Source organism: Phaseolus vulgaris, chromosome 4, assembly GCF_051622355.1.
Source record: "Phaseolus vulgaris cultivar YP4 chromosome 4, ASM5162235v1, whole genome shotgun sequence".
Lineage (NCBI taxonomy): Eukaryota > Viridiplantae > Streptophyta > Magnoliopsida > Fabales > Fabaceae > Phaseolus > Phaseolus vulgaris.
Window position 1 is genome coordinate 12,589,630 of NC_143501.1, and position 19,329 is coordinate 12,608,958.

The window sequence follows — 19,329 nt, forward strand, 5'->3', positions numbered from 1 at the left end:
ACATACCATTTCATAGATAAAACATTCCATTTGAAGAGTTGAAGAAAGAAAAAAAAAACCTGAGGGGATGAATAATGAGAGTGAACCTTAGGAGAAAGATTCACAAACAAAACAAAAATCCTTCAGAGACCATGGATCTACTGAACCAACACGATCTTGAAAAAGCTCTAGACACCACGTTAAACTCAATGAAAGAAAAAACCATTGAGATGAAATCGTGTTTTTGAGACAACACCAATACTTTATTTATATTAAGAAAAAGAAATCAATATAATAAATAAAAGATATTTGATATCCTCTAGCAATAAAGATGTGATACGATAATAAACAAATTTGTTTCTAATACTAAGTGTATAATATAATATTCTTGATTATATCTTTCTTCAAATATTTTTTTTATTTTATATGATCAACTTTGTTTATAATTATTAAAAGTATGTTTGTTCTTTTACATTAAGTTCTTAATCATATGTTTCTTTAACTATATAACGTGACATGAATCAATATAACGTTCGACATTACTCTAACGTTAACATGAAGTACAGCACCCATCATTAAAATTCAGTCAAAAACCAAAATTAAAATGATAAGGTTTTAAGAATTTCTATTAATCAAAGATTAAAAAGAAAGTAAATGGTAAGAAAAGCTCAAATAAATTAAACCTTGCTACTCAGTTCAAAATTATAAGAAATGATAATCCTTTTGTAATAATCATAATAGATCAGGCCTCAACTTCAAAAACATCTTCTGGAAAGCATGTTTGAAAAAGCTAGTCACTGGACCTGTTGATAAAAAGGAATCCTAAACAATTCAACCCTTGTTTTTTTGCCTACTTCAACATCTAATTGTCACAATGTAATGTTTACGAAAGCAGCACATTTCCTGCATATGTGATTGTAATGATTCATTTATTAGCATAGCCCAAGTGTGGTAGTTCTTTTTTAAAAGAATAATAACAGAATGATTCATAGTTTCCTCTTGTATAATTTATCTACAGACAATTACAACACTCACCCACTTATTTTCTATTTCTAAACCCATTGTCCTTCCCAGTGCTGTAGTGAAGGTGGCATTCACAGTTCCTTGAAATTCTCATGCTAAGAAGTAAAACGGAAAATGATATTGAAGAATAAAGAAGAGTAATTTCACAATATTAATCACTTCATTGTCTTTTATACCTTCATAAGAAACTGTTTACAATATAGTTTTCGTACAAGTAAATTCACATAAACCACATCACAGAACCTATACACAGAGCGAAAGACCAAAGTGTTACGAGAATGACCAAGTCTTACCTCCTCGCACACTTATTATCTAGAACTTGAACCACATACATGTCTAGAGAGCAATAATAACCAAGTTCACCACACTGAAGAAACGGCATTTTTAATGTGATTATCAGAAGCAACACTCCTCTAGCACACAACAGCAGCAAAGTGCTGCCAAGCTGCACATGTAAATGAAGGATTCTTACTCTTGTTACCGCCACATAAACTAACAAAAATGAGTTAGAGAACAGAAACTAGGAGAAGATTTCAGGCAACTCTATAGGACTTCATTAATGATGTGTCAGCAAAGATAATTGAAGAACTGCACACAAAGCATTCAGGACAATTACAACACTCACCCACTCTGAAATCTGAATTGAGAATTTATATAAGGAGAAACCTCAATTCAGAAAAAATAAGTATAACTAAATTAATCAACTAATAATGCCTTAGACTCATCAGTGAAAATGTAGCACATATAATTTATATATTAATATGTATGACTCAAGAACCATGTCTTTGATATTTGAGAAAAGTAATATCTACCAACAAATTTTATTTTTCTTTCCAACAAAATGTTGATCATTTCGGTCCAATACATACTAAGATGTGCACTCTCCAATCAAGGTTGAGGATGTTAAACAAACCAAAACAAGTTTATCCATCAAATAATAGCTTGTGCTGTCTAAGCCAAAGCCAACACAAACCATAATAAATCAAGCCTAAGCCTCCACCTCTCAACTGAACACTTCTCACTTGCATATAAATAATTAAAAATTTAATCCTTCCCCATCTTCTAATCTCAATGTATTAATCACTGTTCCTTTTGTCAACAGTCACATCCCCCGAATTCAGCAGAACTTATAAGGTTAAAACCCTCAAACTATTTAACAATAAAATGCTGATAAGTTAAAATACAACTACCATTCTTACAGGAGAAGTAAAACTAAGAACTGTTTAGATAAACTCCTTTTTTGTAAACACTTTAATGAAAAGAAGAAATAAATAAATTTCTCCAAAGTTAAAAATCATATTTTAAAAGAACTAGGAGAGAACTTCTCAAAATTATCTTATGTATGAAATAATTTATCTTGAAATAACTTATTTCATTTTGTCCTCTTGATTTTTCTCTTCTACAGCCATTATAAATACTATTATCCAACATCTGCCCACAGAAAAATAACAAAGCCACGAGGGTAGATGACCACACTCTAAACAAGTAGCCATACTGTAAAAATAAAAAGAAAAAGAAAAAAGAAAAAACGAAATTATGTAAAATGTTTTCAAGATCCTCAAATTTAGGTTAAAATTTGTCTTAGTCTTTATGCTTAAAAATAATTTTGTTTCTCATATTTTTAATAAGGAATTTCTTCCTTCAGCCGATTACCCTAAATTGCATAAAAAAGAGATAAAAAAAATACCAGAGTCATGATCTAATTAAGACACACTAAAACTAATTTAGACCAAAAATTGAGTGACCTAAATCACATTTTATCCCTAAAGTATGAAAAAATTTACCAGCCTCGGAGGAACGAAAAGCATTCAGGCTCCTGGTGGTGGTGGTGATGCGCCACATGCTGGTGGTGGTAGTCGTAGTGCGGCGGAGGAGGTGGCGGAGGATACCCGTTATCGAAATACCCCTGGTACGAGTCATATGGCGGACGCGGCGGAGGATAACCCCCGTACCCTGGCGGCGGCGGCGGCGCAGGATAGCCTTCCTGCGGCGGCGCCGATGGGTAACCCGGTTGCGGTGGAGGGTAAGGAGATCCGTACCCTGTCCAAAAAATCAATTTAATGAATTAATTAATTTGCGAATCTGATTATTAGGATGAAAAATTGGAATAATCGAAATTAAAAATGAAATGAGAATCAGAAATAGGGAATAAGATTGGTGTGTGAAGTGTGTACCTGGAGGAGGGTAAGATTCGTGAGATACTCTCTGGAAATTGCTCATTGGAACTTCTTTTGTTTTCTCACTGTGTTGTTATGTTGTGTGCGTGTGTAGAAATAGTTGCGAGAAAGAGAAGAGAGTAGAAAATGAAAAAAGAAAAAAGAAAAAACAAAGTTTAATAAAGAAAGTGGGACCCGTTGTACTATTGTTTGTTGGTTGGATTTACAGTAATCATTCGACACGTTACACAAAACCAGCTAACACTTTGTTTTTATAATCTTAGTTTATAAGAAAAATGTAACAAAGATGTAACAAAGACAGCATTTTATAACAGTAAAATCGTTCCAATTTCAGAACTTTTGCTGTTTGAAATTATTTTTAAGAGCAAAAACACGTAATATTATCAGAAAAAACCATTTAAAAAATTCTAAACTTTGCTGATTTTCTTTTTATCAACTTCGTTTTTAATACTTGGAAGCTATGTAAGAAAGACACGGACACAAATACATAAAATATCTAAAATGTAGGATACAGAAATACGAATTTGTATATTTATAATTATGAATTATATAAATTGATAATAAAGATTTATGTGCACAAGTATGTTTTAGATTATTTTTTGAAGCAGAAAGATGTTTTTCATGACGGGTTCACAAAGATTTGTTTCTTACTTTTATAATCATAATAACAATTTATACAATAAAATTTAAATTTTGAGAAAATTAATGTATTTTTCATTTTTAAATTGTGTTACACTCGTACTAGAATTATTATAAATATAACAAATACTTTTTAAATTGGACACCTCACGGATACGTGTCCTACAGGTGTCATACGAGTGTCAGTGTCCGATACGAGTATCGGATACCGACACGCCATTTAAGAGGAGTGTTCGAGCTTTATAGCTTGTGAGCTTAATAAATCTATGAAAAAAATTTAAAATCTTCTTTAATTAATTTAGATTGTTTTTATCAAGGAATTGTGCTTAAATTGGTTTCTTGTTAACTGTTCTCGCCGGCTCGAAGTCGGTCGGAGTATGGATGAGCTCTTCTCGGATTCCTTTTTGGTGGTCGGTCAGCTAGTGGATGAGGTGCTTAGGAATTACCTCCAGGTTTACACAAACCGATCTTCTGGGGATGAGGGGGGCTCTACCCGCAATTACACTCCAACGCTCAAGTCAGTGAGAGCACAAAATATAATGTGTATGGTAAAATATACTGCAAAGATGCAAGTTAGATACTCCCTGTAGGTGGTTGTCTATTTATAAACATACATGAGCTTGGATTTCTGACATTGGTCTTTCCTGGCATTAATGTGTCATTTCACAGTAACTTTCTATAAAATCTGGATATAAAGTATATAAATCAGAATAGTTAAACAATGTAATCAGGGATACTGGGGATAATATTTATTACGTTATCGGGGATATAACATTTATATTCATTATGCTATCGAGAATATGATATTTATATTTATTACGCTATCGGGAATATGTGTGTAGGAAAAACGTTATACTTTCCTTTAGTGGAATTTGTCCCTTGTTGGTGTTGCGCAATACTAAGCCAAGGCCAAAACAGGTTGTGTTTTTGGGCCTGTTAGGTCGGTTCGCGACCCATGCCAAGTTCTCACATCGTCACTTCCCCTAGATGGGCCCTTAGTGAGCTCGGCCAAATACCTACCCGATTCGGGACAGGACACAGCCCCTCAGCCTTAGGCCGAGCCTACGAGGCGCAAAGGCTAAAGTGTTATTGGGCTATCCGAGCGAACTGCCATTATGGATAGGTCGACAAATTTCCTAGTTATGTGATGGACAGTGGTCCGTCCACATTTCACTTCGCATGGGTCTGTGAGAAAATCGGCAAGCTTCTTGGCTCACCATGAGTGTGAGTATGTGGAGAGGTCGGCATACTACCTGGCTCACCATGAGTGTGAGTATGTGGAGAGGTCGACAAACTACCTGGCTTACTATGAGTGTGAGTATGTGGATAGGTCGGCAAACTTCCTGGCTCACCATGAGTGTGAGTATGTGGAGAGGTCGGCAAAGTTCCTGGCTTACCATTGGTGTGAGTATGTGGAGAGGTCGGCAAACTACCTGGCTCACCATGACGGTACACAGCCCCCCAGCTTTGAGTCGAATTAACGAGGCGAAAAGGCTTGAAACGTTGATTCTGCAGACTTGGATATCAAGCCGCCTAGCATATTCTTCTGCATTTCCAACACTTGAACCAGCTGCATAGGTTGCATCAACAACTTGCTCAGTTGGATTTTCAGTGCCTTGATCATCTTGTTCATGTTTAGATTGATTCCCAGCATTTGGTGCAGATTGGTGTCCATCATTTGTTCCAGTTTGATTTTCTTAAGAAGGACCCACTTGTTCTTCTTCTTTATTCACCCATTTGTTACCAACTTTGATGAATCCCATCTTGATAAGAGACTCATTGTTAATTTCATGAGATGGATTCATTACCTCAGGCAATTCTTCATCGAGGTCAACTTCAAAATATTGAAGAAATTTATATACAAGAACAACATAAGGAAAATGATAATCACTTAACCTTAGAGATTTTAGCATATGCTCCTTAAAGACATGGATCCAGTTGATTTTGATGTTCTTCATTATACAAAAGAGACAAGATCTTCTTCAGTGAGGACAACATGATTATTCCTCGTTGGAGTTAGCATCCATGAGACAATGAAGGCAATGATCCTCTCATTCAGTTTTAAGGCACCAACATGAAAACCCTTCACTTTCAAATGGGATTTTTGAGGCAGCTCATATAGTATTGCATTTTGTTAAAGTCCCCCATCACACCTATGTTTCATTTGTTGATCCTTACCCCTGAGTATTTTAATCCAATGATGGCATTCCATACAACAAGAGTTATCTCCATATCTACCCATTTGACATGTGAATACATGTTCTCACCATCAACAAGTACATTTGTGTAGAATACCTTCACAAGATATGAATAAGTGTTTCTAGACATCTCAAGGAACCTCCTTTGTTTCTGATCTTTCAAGTCCTTCTTAACCTCCTTGGGATTTTGCTCCTTTAGCCAGTTGAAGGACAACAACTTTGGTGTATTGATGACCTTTCTACTTATCTCAAGCATAAATTTTTCAATGTTATCATTGTCACCCGAGAACCAATTTTCAAGATGACCAGCCCTTTTGATGGCACGTGATTTATTCCACTTAGGTGAGTGAGATGAGGAGGCCATAATGCAGAGAAGAGAAAGAATTTATGAGAATGCAATAAGGAAAACACAGTTTCATAGTGTCGATGTAGAGAAGAGAGAAAAAAAAATAGGTTGTTTTGTGAAATATCTAGTTGAAAACACTCTTATATAAGCATAAAAAATGGTAGAGATAAATTGACTTTTAGTGGGCTAATTTTCAAGAAAAAAGAATCTTTTACAGTGAACAAAAGTAGTGTGTTAGACCCAAATATAAGTTACTTTGACAGTGCTCTTATTGTGATTGACCATTCATAAAGAGCTTAGAATTTTCAAGAAAACAACAAAATATATTCCTTTATGACAAGATTCTGAGGCATATTTATTGCATATTTGACCAACAACCGGTTTTGAAAAAGCAGAAATAGGTTTAACCATGCGTAAGCAATTTTGGCAGCTTTATGCAGAGGTGTCAGAGGCAAAACAACAGGTTGTTTCAAACTTTTAACCAGTTGTTTTATTATGACAACAAGTGAATATTTTCCAGAAAAAAAATTATCTTTCAAAGTGATGAAAAATGAAATATGTAATCTGTTTATACCTTTGCGTAGAGATAACCTCAATAGATTCAGCCAAGAGAAAACATTTAGATTTTCATTTGGTCATATGAGACACATACTTAGGATGAGAATATACAACTTACTTTACATGGGTCATGAATCTCCTTAACTGTGAAGAAACTTTGTAAGATGTATACATTTGAAACATAAGGACAGTCATTGCTTTGGTTGGTTTTCCCTAGAGCATTTATTCTTTGAACTCAATGTTTCCTTGACTACAAAGAATACCTGAAAGAGAGAGAAATCAAAAACCAAGGTTTGGTCCCCTTATAAATGAGTCTAGAGACATTAATTGGGACATTAGGAACCTTAGAAATATTAGAAACCCATTTCAAAAGATCTTTAGGAACAGAAAACTTCCTAAGAGATCCCCAATTTTGATTTCTGACAGTTTTAGCAAGTGTTTGATGTATCATTTATCGTTCTTGAATTGACTATCTTTCTTGTATCATCTTCATGTCAAAAATAAAAATACCAATTAATTGTCTTTCTTGTTAATGAAGAAGAGAAGACACATGGTTAATTTTTGGAAGAGGTTCCATTAAAATAATTTAAGTATTGATACCACCAAAGATATCTCCAAACCCTTTTAAGAAACATATGGCATTCAGATTCTTTGCATTTTGATATGGTTTTCATAAGTTCACAATTGCATTTTGCATTGCATACACATCTAAGAATAAGTCTTTAAGATTCCAATTCTTCCTTTAAAATCTTTATAGTAGTGAAAAATTAAAAAACATTTCGCTTGCCCTATTTGATGAATTCCCAATAATAAATTTGAGATCTTGAATTAAATTCCTTTTTATAAAAATCCTTAACATAATCAATATAAACCGTGCTTTGAGCAATTTGTGAGTACATGTAATCCAAGAAATCACCATAACATTAGATATTTCCCAAGCATAAAAAACAACCTCACTAGGTTGAGCTCCAATACTTTGTTCTATGAATGTGAGTTTGTTTTTAGAAAGCAAGGCATGTTTCATACTTCTACTCCAAGAATGGTAATTAGCTCCATTTAATTTATGATTAACAAGAATCATACCCAGGATTTTTTCCAAAATGTTAGTACAAGTTTGAGAGGTCCACTGAGTAATCCATGGTGTTGTGTCTCTCACTTCCCGCAGAAACAAAAAGAAAGAAAAGAAAACAGATTCTTGATCAAAAGTTACAGACAATGAAGACGGGAAAGAATAGAAGGTGCAAAGTAAGCAGAGCAAGATATCATATTGAAGATGCATGATGGAAGAAGTTTGGTGTTCGGTCAAGATGCAAGAAAAGGAGAAAGCAAAGAAGAAAAGATATGTTGCAAAATATTATTCATGCATAGAGAATTACAGGTCACTTTCAAGAAGAGCATAGCTCCATACATATATAGGAAACTAAACCATTAACAGAAAACACCCTAATAGACACTAATACAAAACTAACATCGTTATAACAAATCCTGTAACAAACACTATATCAAACGACCCTGTACCAGACGCTTGACACAGACGTTAAATATATCCACTAAAAAACATAATTAATCTTACTCATTTTGGGGTTATCCAACTAAGAAGAACACACATGATTGTGACTTCCAAAAACTACAATTTGAAGGTAATAGTTCGTACAACATTTTTCCTTTTCTTACAGTGACTCTTAAGGGAATTGCTATCAACATTGCCAAGACCAGATAATCTGATGCCATAAGAAGAAAGACGGTTAATATCCCTTGAAATTGGAGACTGCCAAAGACCGTCCCACCATGCAGAAGGGAGGACTGGTGTGAAGGCACATTGATTCGCCTGGTTCCGACAACTCAATGGACCAGCATATCTGTTCCACACATGGCCCCAACCAACCTGATGCTTTAGGCCATCATTTAACAAATTACTCTGGAAACTGCTGAAGAATACAAACCTTGGACCAGACTTGTTCCCTGAAGAATAAACAACTTTCATGTTTCAGCTGCATGTTTCAAGAAATTGTGCTTGACATGTAGGGTCAATCCAAAGGTAAGGCTCATAAAGATCAAGTTTTAGACTTACAAACAAAAATTATTTGCGTTTAGTTTTTACGAAAAACACATACTTTGAAAAAAAAAAGGCCTAACTAATAACCCTCTTGTTTAAGGCAACAAAAGTCTTTTCAAGTTCTTTTAAATCTCAAATATCGTTGGATTGATCCTCCTGCAACCTCTACTTACAAGAATAAGAGTGAATAGCAAGAAATACCCAGATTGTGTGCAGCTGCCAGTGCAGCAACTAATTGAGCATACGTAGTACCAACACGCCGGTGAGCTCCAGAAATGGCAGCAAATTTTGCCCGGGAAGCAAGAAAAAAATCGACAAACGCAACCCATCTAGGCGCTGAACCCCAATCCTTCCTTCTAATATCTGACATGCGCGGACCTTTAGACATACTTCCTTTGAATTGGTCATAATCAAAATGAAGAACCTGGGGGCAAGTAGATATGAACAAGAATCACCCCACAAATTTTACAGCATTTATAAGTTTGTTGGAGCATGCACCACCACCGTATATTAAACAAAAGGTTGAATAATGAAACAATAAAGCATTTATGAGAGAAGATTGGCAATATTGAAAATAGCATGTAGCCAGTTCTTAATATAACGCAATAATGTCATTGTTAACAAGTAATAAATTAATAATATTTTTTTGGGTATTACTATTAAGAATCAACAATGGTATACAGTTCCATCTGCACATTAATGTGAGTATTTGCATGCAGTTTAGCAATCAGGACCAGAATAATTACCTCTGCAAATTCACTTATGTTAGACACAGACATGATACTTTTAACAACAGCAGGTGTATCTGACACTAAAACCACCTTTGGTCTTTGTGACATTAGATGTTGACTTCGTATTGCTTTTTTCAGGCAACGCAACACTGCCTGCACAGCTCTTCCAGACCTGAAAAGGGGATGCCGGAAACTGAATGAGTAATTTAAACCCATATCAAATATGAAGGTTGACCGTTGCTACCAATAATAAAGAAAATGCTTTTGTGCTACATGGATCGTTTTTTTCCTTACATACTGCATAGAAATTTTGCATCAACAGTGAACATAAAGGAACTGCTAGCAAGTACCAACACACTGCAGGCTCTTCCGTAATAATTTATTCACAGTTTTGTGGATTTCACATTATATTTGATGAACATCTCTCATGATTTAGTAATTTTTAATAAATTTTAACATATGGGTAGGCTTTCCTTGTTTACTTTGTTTTATTATATGAGTTCTATATACTGTTATCCTATACCATTGCGGAGGCTAAATCCTTTGACATCTCTGGAGTCAAATATGTACCTAATTAGGGCTTACAGAAGAGGATGAAAGCCAAATAAATCGAGGAAGAAGAATGGAATGAAAACAGATAACATGATACTGAATTGAATTGGCAATAATCTTTGGCTCCTCAAAGCGTTCTGTCAAGATATATTAATTTAACTTTCCAAAAGTGGTAAAAAGTAAAACTATCCTACGATTGATATCAGAAATTTATTATTCATCAATCAAGCATGAACATTCCCACTCCATGAAATTGACGCATACATCCAATACCTATTCATAAGCATCCGCATATGCAATGAGATGTCAGGATTCTCCCCACCACCAATAACCCAATTTACAGCTGCTTCAACATCTTCTGAAGGGGATATGAGAACTCTCATGAGCTCCCCAAAAACATTTGGTCGTAAACCTGGATCTTGTGGGTCACCAAACAAATTAAGAGCAGCAAGCCTCATCTGAGAGTATATATTCTTTAAGAAAAACTGTGCTGCCACTGAATCAGTAGTGCCTTGAAACCTAAAACATAAAGTTTATGCTCATTTATGATGCTTGTGAGACTAATAAATTAACAAAACTATTCTTCACCTTACCATATGATGGGTTGCTTCCATTTCTTCCAGTTGCTACAGAGAACATTTGTTTCTAATGGTTTATTAAAATCATCAATCCTCATAACCAGTTCCCTCCCATATTTGCTTTCACAACCTTTTTTTCTCCACAAATGTTTAACTTCTTTCACCGTAAAAGTAAAGTTGGAATAAGAAATGTAGTCTCCAAAAGGATATTTTCCTCTGAAATGTAGCAACAGGGCATCAATCAGATAATGAAAGACAGGACTTTGTTTTATTACAATTTACAATATTTGTAACAGTGTGCTCTAGCAAGTTGGGATTCAGTCTGATAATCAAAATTATAGTCAAGCCACTTTTCAATACTGTTTTAAATTCTAGTTCTTTTCTTTATTTAAATAAAGCTCATTATTTTTTCTCATTTCAACATTTCTTCAATCTTTCATGTTGTAGCTGTGGAATATTTTTATCATGTTATCTTGTTCAGCCAACCAACTTATAATGGTCACACAAATTACTGGTTTGCTGTCCTGGCCGATTTTAACAACAATGATCTGTAGTTGATTCAAATATGCTATATCTTTTGCAAGAGCAGAGCAGTTTAACAAATATATCAATGGCACAATGGCATTAGTATGCAAATATCAGAGGCCATAAACTATCTAAGTAGTCTGCAAAAGTGCTTGAAAATAGGTCGGGGTAGGGAATCCGTCATAACCTAAAAGAGTCTAACTCAAAAGCCTAGTCCATTAAATAAGAGTCTCGTGACTTGAGTACCACACATTCGGGACTCAACAGCACAGTCAAAAAAATTCTGGGACGAGTTATGCTTCAAAGCTACCAGCTACCACAGACATTCATATAAGAGCCAATAAACATGGACACCAATATTTTCAGTGGAGAGAAAGAAACTAAGAAAGGCTTGAGAAAGAACTAATATGCCTGGTTTGACCAATGATCAAGGAGCGGTTTAACATTACACTAAGTGCTGCAGCCGTTAAGACCTTGTACATTTCATTCCCAAAACCTGCCTCAGCTGTCTTCCCGAGAACAAAGCCATGTCTACAGAACTGCTCAGGGGGAAAATCCCTGACTCTTGAAGCGCCTGAAACAAAATAAAAAACCATCTTATAATTGACCATGGTCACACCATCCTCCACAGAAGTGCAGGGAGTGTACATAAGTGAGTGTGATATGAAAAATTCTGGAAGAATAATGTAATTTAGCAACAGTTGCTAGCTGTTGAACTGAATTAGTTAGATTCAGTTTGAGTTAGTTAGATATTTCCTTTTTCTTAGGCAAATTGTTAGATTCAGTTTTGGAGGTTAAATATAAATGGCAAGTAGTTGATTAGCCATAGACATTGTTCATGTATCTTGATCGTATTCTTGTAAACACTCTTACTCAATGAATTCTTCGGGCCTTTCCTCCTTTGGAGTTCCCCAATTTCATATATGTTCTTCGAGTTGCATCTAATTCCTAAAACTAAGAAAAACCACATTAATTGATATCAGCCGGTACCATTCTTTCAAAGTACACTTCTATGGCAGAATCAACTTGCAATGCAGCAGCAATGAAGGATTTGGAAGATCGTGTCTCAGCTCCATTGGTGGCTAGTTTGGCAGAACTTGCAAGTCCAATATAAAGAACTTTAAGTGAGTCTATGAAGGAAACATTGCAAGAATTGCTCAGCCAAAATATGGAAGTTGCATCAGGATCTCCAGGTGCTCAAGGTGAGCAATGTGGGTCTTTTTCTTATTATTGTGGAATAAGGCTTGCATGGATTGATTTCTCTAGGTTTAATGGCAATAATGTGAACTAGTGGATTTATCAATGTGAAAATTTCTTTCTTATAGATAATCACTTGAAGATTTTCGTGTTCAGTTGGTTGTTGTTGATTTTGGCTTAATCCCAAGTCCCACATCGGTGGGTTCATTGTTTGGGAGGAGGTTTGAGGGTTATAAATTAAACTCTCCTCCTTCACTGTTATATATCCCCAATTTGTAATATCTTCTCTCATAATAATAAAAGTGAGTTGTTTTTGCTGTGCTCGAAGATTAGGCTAAACAGGCCGAACTCCATTAACAATTTTCGGGTGTGTTTTTTCCTCTTTATCTCTTTTATTATTCCGCTTTATTTATTCAATATTATTTTTCGGGCAGCTCTATTAGGGTTCTGTTTTAGTGGGAAAATTACCCGTTTTTCCCAACAAGTGGTATCAAGAGCCGAAGGTTCGCCTTGGGTTGTTTGAAATTATTTGTAATATTGAATATTATATTTTGAGTTTGTAATGGCAAATCAAGAAGAAGAAGCCAAGGATGTATCCAGAGTGTCGGGCTCCTCTTCATCATGGTCGAGGTTCCCGGTGTCCACCTTGAAATTGGCGGTGGAAATATTTGATGGCACTGGACATTTTGGCATGTGGCAAGGAGAGGTCTTGGACTCTCTTTTTCAGCAGGGTCTTGATATTGCTATTGAAGGAGAGAAACCAAAAGAGGTAGAGGAGAAAGATTGGAGCATCATCAACCGGTTGGCATGCGGAACTATTCGATCCTGCCTGTCCAGAGAGCAGAAGTACGCTGTAAAAAACGAGACTTCTGCACACAAACTGTGGAAGGCATTGGAGGACAAGTTTCTGAAGAAGAGTGGTCAGAACAAGCTCCTGATGAAGAAAAGGTTGTTTCGATTTGACTACCAACAAGGTACTACTATGAATGCACACATCACTATGTTTAATCAATTAGTAGCAGACCTGTTGAATTTAGATGTGAAGTTTGAGGATGAGGATTTGGCTTTGATGTTGTTATCATCTCTTCCTGATGAATTTGAACATTTGGAGACTACGCTCCTTCACGGGAAGGAGAATGTGTCGTTAGATGCTGTTTGTTCTGCTTTATATAGTCATGAATTGAGAAAGCAGGATAAGATGAAAACCAAATCAACGACATCAGAAGAAGCATTGGTGGCAAGAGGTCGTCAGCAAAGCCAAACAAAGGAGAGAAGAGGGATGTCTAAGTCTAAAGGTCGAGCCGTTGCCAAAGATGAGTGTGCTTTCTGTCATGAGAAAGGACACTGGAAGAAAGACTGTCCAAAACTGCAGAAGAAAGAGAAGGCTCCGCAAGATGCAAATGTTGCAGAATGCAAAAGTGATGTGGAATCAGATATCTCTTTAATTGTCTCGCTTTCAGCATCATCGTATCCAGATGAGTGGATATTGGATTCAAGAACTTGATGGCGGGGTTGTTTACATGGGTAATGATAATCTTTGTAAGACAGTCGGGATAGGTTCAATCAAGCTGCGGAATCATGATGGATCCACCAGAATTTTGCGGGATGGCCAAAGTTGAAGAAGAATCTCATCTCATTGGGGGCTTTAGAATCTAAAGGCCTAGTTGTGACGATGCGAGATGAAATTCTTAAAGCAACTTCAGGAGCACTGGTGATGTTGAAAGGCGTGATGAAGAACAATTTGTATTACTATCAAGGTTATACAATGGTGGGGACAGTAGCGGCAGCAACTTCTAGCTCTAAGAAGGATGCTGAGGCAACGAAGTTGTGGCATATGAGGTTGGGACATGCTGGAGAGAAATCCTTGCAAATTCTTACCAAGCAAGGATTGTTGAAAGGTACGAAGGCTTGCAAACTTGAATTTTGTGAGCATTGTGTTCTGGGAAAGCAACGAAGAGTGAAGTTTGGCACTGCAATTCACAATACCAATGGTATTCTGGATTATGTGCATTCAGATGTGTGGGGACCTGCCAAGACTCCGTCAATCGAAGGTAGGCATTATTTTGTCACTTTTGTGGATGATTTTTCTAGGAGAGTTTGGGTGTTTACTATGAAGAACAAAAATGATGTGCTTGAAATTTTCCTTAAGTGGAAAGCTGAAGTAGAAAACCAGACAGGAAGGAAGATTAAGGTTCTCCGAACAGACAATGGAGGAGAATACAAGAGTGATCCGTTCCTGAAGGTATGTCAAAATTGTGGCATAGTTCGGCACTTCACTGTTAGAAAAACACCACAGCAGAATGGGGTGTCGGAGCGTATGAACAAGATACTTGTGGAGAAAGTTCGTTGTATGTTGTCTAATGCTGAGTTAGGCAGAGAGTTTTGGGCTGAGGCTGTGACATACGCTCAACATCTCGTCAATCGTTTGCCATCATCTGCTATAGATGGCAAAACCCCGTTAGAGGTATGGTCTGGAAAACCTGCAACTGATTATGATTCTTTGCATGTTTTTGGTTCTATTGCATATTATCATGTGATTGAATCAAAGTTGGATCCACGGGCAAAGAAGGCTCTTTTCATGGGCTTTAGTCCTGGAGTGAAGGGATACCGTTTGTGGTGTCTAGAGGCAAAGAAGACGATTATCAGCAGGTATGTTACCTTTGATGAATCTGCCATGTTAAAGAAGGTAAATCCAGAAGGAGATGATAGTACTCCGCAACAGGTGGAGTGTGCCCGGAAGCAGGTGGAGTTTGAGCCGACAGTGGTGATCCCAACACGAAATACCACAAGTGACTCTCCTATGGCAGAAGAAGAGTCAGATGAGGAAGAGGTTCCTACCCAAGAATCTCAACAACAATCAGCGCCAATTGCAGTTAGAAGACAGAGACGAGATATTCAGAAGCCTGCTCGTTTCATGGATATGGTTGCCTATGCACTTCCAGTTGTTGATGACATTCCATCCACTTACCCAGAAGCCATTCTGAGTTCATAGAGTGGTAATTGGGCGGGTGCGATGGAAGAGGAGATGCAGTCTTTGAAGAAGAACAAGACGTGGAAGTTGGCACAATTACCAAAAGGTAAGAAGGAAATCGGGTGCAAATGGGTATTTGCAAAGAAAGAAGAATTTTCTAATAAAGAAGATGTTCGCTACAAGGCAAGGTGGTTACAAGGGCCAAGTTTGAATATTGTTTAGACTTGGTTAATCTTTTGCACATTTGAAGTTGGCGCCCGGAGGCGCAAATTTGAAGCACGGTAAAGTTTGTTTTTGTTATGTTGTGAGAAGATTTGTTTTAGGTGGGACTTGAAATTAAGCCAAGGTGGAGATTTGTTGATTTTGGCTTAATCCCAAGTCCCACATCAGTGGGTTCATTGTTTGGGAGGAGGTTTGAGGGTTATAAATTAAACTCTCCTCCTTCACTGTTATATATCCCCAATTTGTAATATCTTCTCCCATAATAATAAAAGTGAGTTGTTTTTGCTGTGCTCGGAGATTAGGCTAAACAGGCCGAACTCCATTAACAATTTTCGGGTGTGTTTTTTCCTCTTTATCTCTTTTATTATTCCGCTTTATTTATTCAATATTATTTGTCGGGCAGCTCTATTAGGGTTCTATTTTAGTGAGAAAATTACCCGTTTTTCCCAACAGTTGTTCATATGGAGGGTCGTGCTTTATAGTGGCACTCAGCTCTTGCAAAAACTACCAACTGTTCTAATTTGCGCTGCCTGGAGTACAAGAAACTGATTCTTTAAAGGTTTTGTGATGTGTGTGATGATCCATGGTTGACTTAATGAAACTAAGATAGAAAAAGTCAATTGTAATAATGAGGAGTTTGATGCTATTATTACTCATTTGAATTTTCCTGAGGAGTATTTGCTTAGTTGTTTTCTGGGTGGGCTTAAGAAGGATACTCAAATGTTAGTAAAGATGTTTCAACTAGGTACACTAAGGCATTTTCTTTGGCAAGAGCTGATACTTCAAGCTTTGTGATTATTGGTATCAATAAGTAGCACCAAGGGGTGTTGGGCTTAGACCATTGAGTCTGGATAAAATTGCTTCATTAGTACAGTAGCTGATGCTAGTAAGGTGAGGGTGAGACTAGGGAAGAGTTTGACTAGGTATGGCTGGATTTCTTCCTCAGAGACTTCAGACTCTTCTTCACTAGATGAAGAAGTAGAATATTCAGTGCTCTCATTGTCTTGCTCGTTTAAAAACAAATTTCTTCTTTGAGGACATTCATTACAATTTATTAAGAATAAATACTCAATTCCTTTGATAGATTATCTATTAGATGAATTACATGGTTCTACAATCTTATGCAAGACTGGCCTAAGGTTTGGCTACAACCAAGTGAGGATGGACTGTTCAGATGTGCACAAAACAACTTTTAGAACTCAATGGGGGGACACTGTGAACATGTTGTAATGTCATTAGGGCTTAGCAATGCACGTGCAACATTCAAAGGTCAGTAAGTAAGTAAGTAAAATCTTTTCTAACATTTTATGTTTTTATCTCCTGATATATTGAATTGAAAAATGAAAGTAAGTAACTAAGTAATAATAATAATAATAATAATAATAATAATAATAATAATAATGACAATAATAATAGTAATAATATTATAAATTAGTACTAACTTAGTCTACTAAATGACACATAACAAACTTAGTCTACTAATTATGTAAAGCTGTTATAGCATTAAAATAATAATAATTTAGCAGAGCAGAAAGCGAGGGTTGTATAAAGAATGGAGAAAGAACCATTGGCAACAAAATGATTCTCGATAATCTTTCTCACTCTCAGAGACTCCTTCCCTACTCCTCTTCCGTAATCCTCCCCCATTTCCTCCACCGTCTTGCACGCCTTCTCTGCCACGCGCTCAAACGCCACCACGCCTTCCATGCTCCTCCCACCGTCCAAAGAAGAACCGTTGAACTCCGAAGCTCTCGCGAAAGGAACGGGAGTACGAGGGGCATCTTCCATGGGCCTGAAAACGAGCACCAACAGTCCGAACAAGCCAGTCACCAATGAACACAAAACGACGAATGGTTTCGGCGCCACGCGCTTCCTCTTTCCTCCGCCGTGTCTCATTTTCCCTCCCTCTGACCTCACTCACTCAGTTGTCTATGCTGAATGTGAAGAAGAGCAAACATAGCCTTTCGTTTTCTGATTTAATCATTGTTTTCGGGTACGGGTCGGGTCGGGTCTTAAGCCGAACCTTTTCCTGTTCCCAACGGATACAATTATGAGGAGTGAGGACAACTCGCTTAGTAATGCGAAACTAAAGTACTCCCTATCGACATATATTTATGTCTTTTCCTATAATGTAATATTTATTAACATTTTATGTTTTTAATATATTTTAATAAATATAATTAGTATTAGTGTGTATATATATATTTCGTGTCAGGGAGTTAGATGTAAAGAACTATTGAATGAATTCATCTTCTTTCCTTCTATCGGTCGGTTTACTCGCACTTCAAATTGCTCTTTCAACTTTCGTGTCGTTCTCTTAGGTGTTAGTTGCTTGATCACTCAATCTCTCGAGTAATGTCGAATGGGGAAGGTACTTACAAAAAGCACTCTAACGCTCAAGTTAGTAAAGAATGTTCGACACTCGATTGTCAGAGTATATTTAATAATGACATATATTGTTATTGAAATATGCACGATTTATATTATTTTAATAGACTTACCTTATTGGACCGAATTAGTGAAATGAGTTGCACTTAGAAGGGTATTACCTAATTCATAATGATGGTTTAACTTTGTTAACCTTGATTGAGCGTTAATAGACCAAAGGTGTTGATCGTCGGACGTGTATCATTCGGTTAGCTCGGTAGTGGGAGCCGAAATTGACGATACCAAAGTATATATATATATATATATATATATATATATATATATATATATAAGTATATTTGATGCGATATAAGTACGTTAGAAGAAGGATGATTTAAAAATACTTTCTTAAACAAATATTGAAAAAAAAACAACTATAATAATATATAAAAATATTATCTTTGATATACATATTTTTTATTTTATCAAAATTATATTTTAAAATTAAAAATTAGTTAATTAAATGTTAAAAATTATTACACACAATTTTCACTACTGTAACACAATACAAATAACTTGTATATACAACATAATACATTACCAATCATCTATTATTATTCTTTTCAAGTAACTACTACTATTAATTTCATTTTTAAGAAAATTATATAGACACATAGTATTTCTTTTCCATACAATAATTATTATTATTACCATCATATTTATAAGAGAACTTTACTTGGTTACAAAATTATTTAGGTGGTGTAAAGAGATTTACTGAATAAAAACAATCTAACCTAATTTTGAGAATGAAAGATAGATGATTGTTTCATTTTAATAACAATCAAATATTATTGCTAACTAACTTAAAGAGGTTGCACTTTTGGACCTAGGTGATATTGATTTTTAAGCACAACCTTATGTTATCGTTCATAAGGCGATCTGATAAGTCTTTCATTGGCTTATGTCTACCTCAACTAGGTCGAACCCAACGTGGGAAACCATCATGACAGTACACTATTGAGATCTTTGATAGTCTATTGAGACACTAAACAGTCTATGAGTCAATAATGATCAGAAAATCATATGTGGAGTTTATGTTTTTATGATAACAAAAACTAAGTAAATGTTTACTTGTATCTTGATTGTTCTAACAATATTTATACGGTTGCAGTTTTTAGTAGACTCTCTAAGCGTCTACATGTATTCATGA

General features: G+C 35.9%; 2 protein-coding genes across 3 annotated transcripts; both read right to left on the reverse strand.

The window, feature by feature from the left end:
• Window positions 1-1,143: 1,143 nt before the first annotated feature.
• LOC137837260 (proline-rich family protein) lies at window positions 1,144-3,354 on the reverse strand. Its single transcript, XM_068646217.2, has 3 exons — window positions 3,177-3,354; window positions 2,787-3,042; window positions 1,144-1,447 (listed from the first exon to the last, which is right to left on the reverse strand). Exons 1-3 carry the CDS (start codon window positions 3,220-3,222, stop codon window positions 1,399-1,401), a joined length of 351 nt encoding a protein of 116 aa, XP_068502318.1. The 5' UTR covers window positions 3,223-3,354; the 3' UTR covers window positions 1,144-1,398.
• A 4,896-nt stretch (window positions 3,355-8,250) lies between these two features.
• Window positions 8,251-17,834, reverse strand: LOC137837261 (uncharacterized). 2 transcript variants are annotated; one of them, XM_068646218.2, is made up of 7 exons: window positions 17,318-17,834; window positions 11,774-11,936; window positions 10,853-11,053; window positions 10,533-10,778; window positions 9,723-9,879; window positions 9,178-9,400; window positions 8,251-8,882 (listed from the first exon to the last, which is right to left on the reverse strand). In XM_068646218.2, the coding sequence occupies exons 1-7, from the start codon at window positions 17,646-17,648 to the stop codon at window positions 8,548-8,550; spliced, it is 1,656 nt and encodes a 551-aa protein (XP_068502319.1). In that variant the 5' UTR covers window positions 17,649-17,834; the 3' UTR covers window positions 8,251-8,547. The 2 variants fall into 2 exon arrangements, with proteins under 2 accessions (XP_068502319.1, XP_090157574.1); XM_090301448.1 differs by having other exon boundaries at window positions 11,812-11,936; window positions 17,318-17,704.
• Window positions 17,835-19,329: the final 1,495 nt, after the last annotated feature.

Coding starts and splice junctions, on each gene's coding strand:
- LOC137837260 (XM_068646217.2), bottom strand. CDS start 3,222: ATGAGCAATTTCCAGAGAGTATCTCACGAATCTTACCCTCCTCCAG. Junction 3,043..3,176: donor CGAATCTTACCCTCCTCCAG/GTACACACTTCA, acceptor TTTTTTGGACAG/GGTACGGATCTCCTTACCCT. Junction 1,448..2,786: donor TTTTCGTTCCTCCGAGGCTG/GTAAATTTTTTC, acceptor TTACATGTGCAG/CTTGGCAGCACTTTGCTGCT.
- LOC137837261 (XM_068646218.2), bottom strand. CDS start 17,648: ATGAGACACGGCGGAGGAAAGAGGAAGCGCGTGGCGCCGAAACCATTC. Junction 10,779..10,852: donor TGGAAGCAACCCATCATATG/GTAAGGTGAAGA, acceptor TTTATGTTTTAG/GTTTCAAGGCACTACTGATT. Junction 8,883..9,177: donor GGCAGCTGCACACAATCTGG/GTATTTCTTGCT, acceptor TTTATTCTTCAG/GGAACAAGTCTGGTCCAAGG.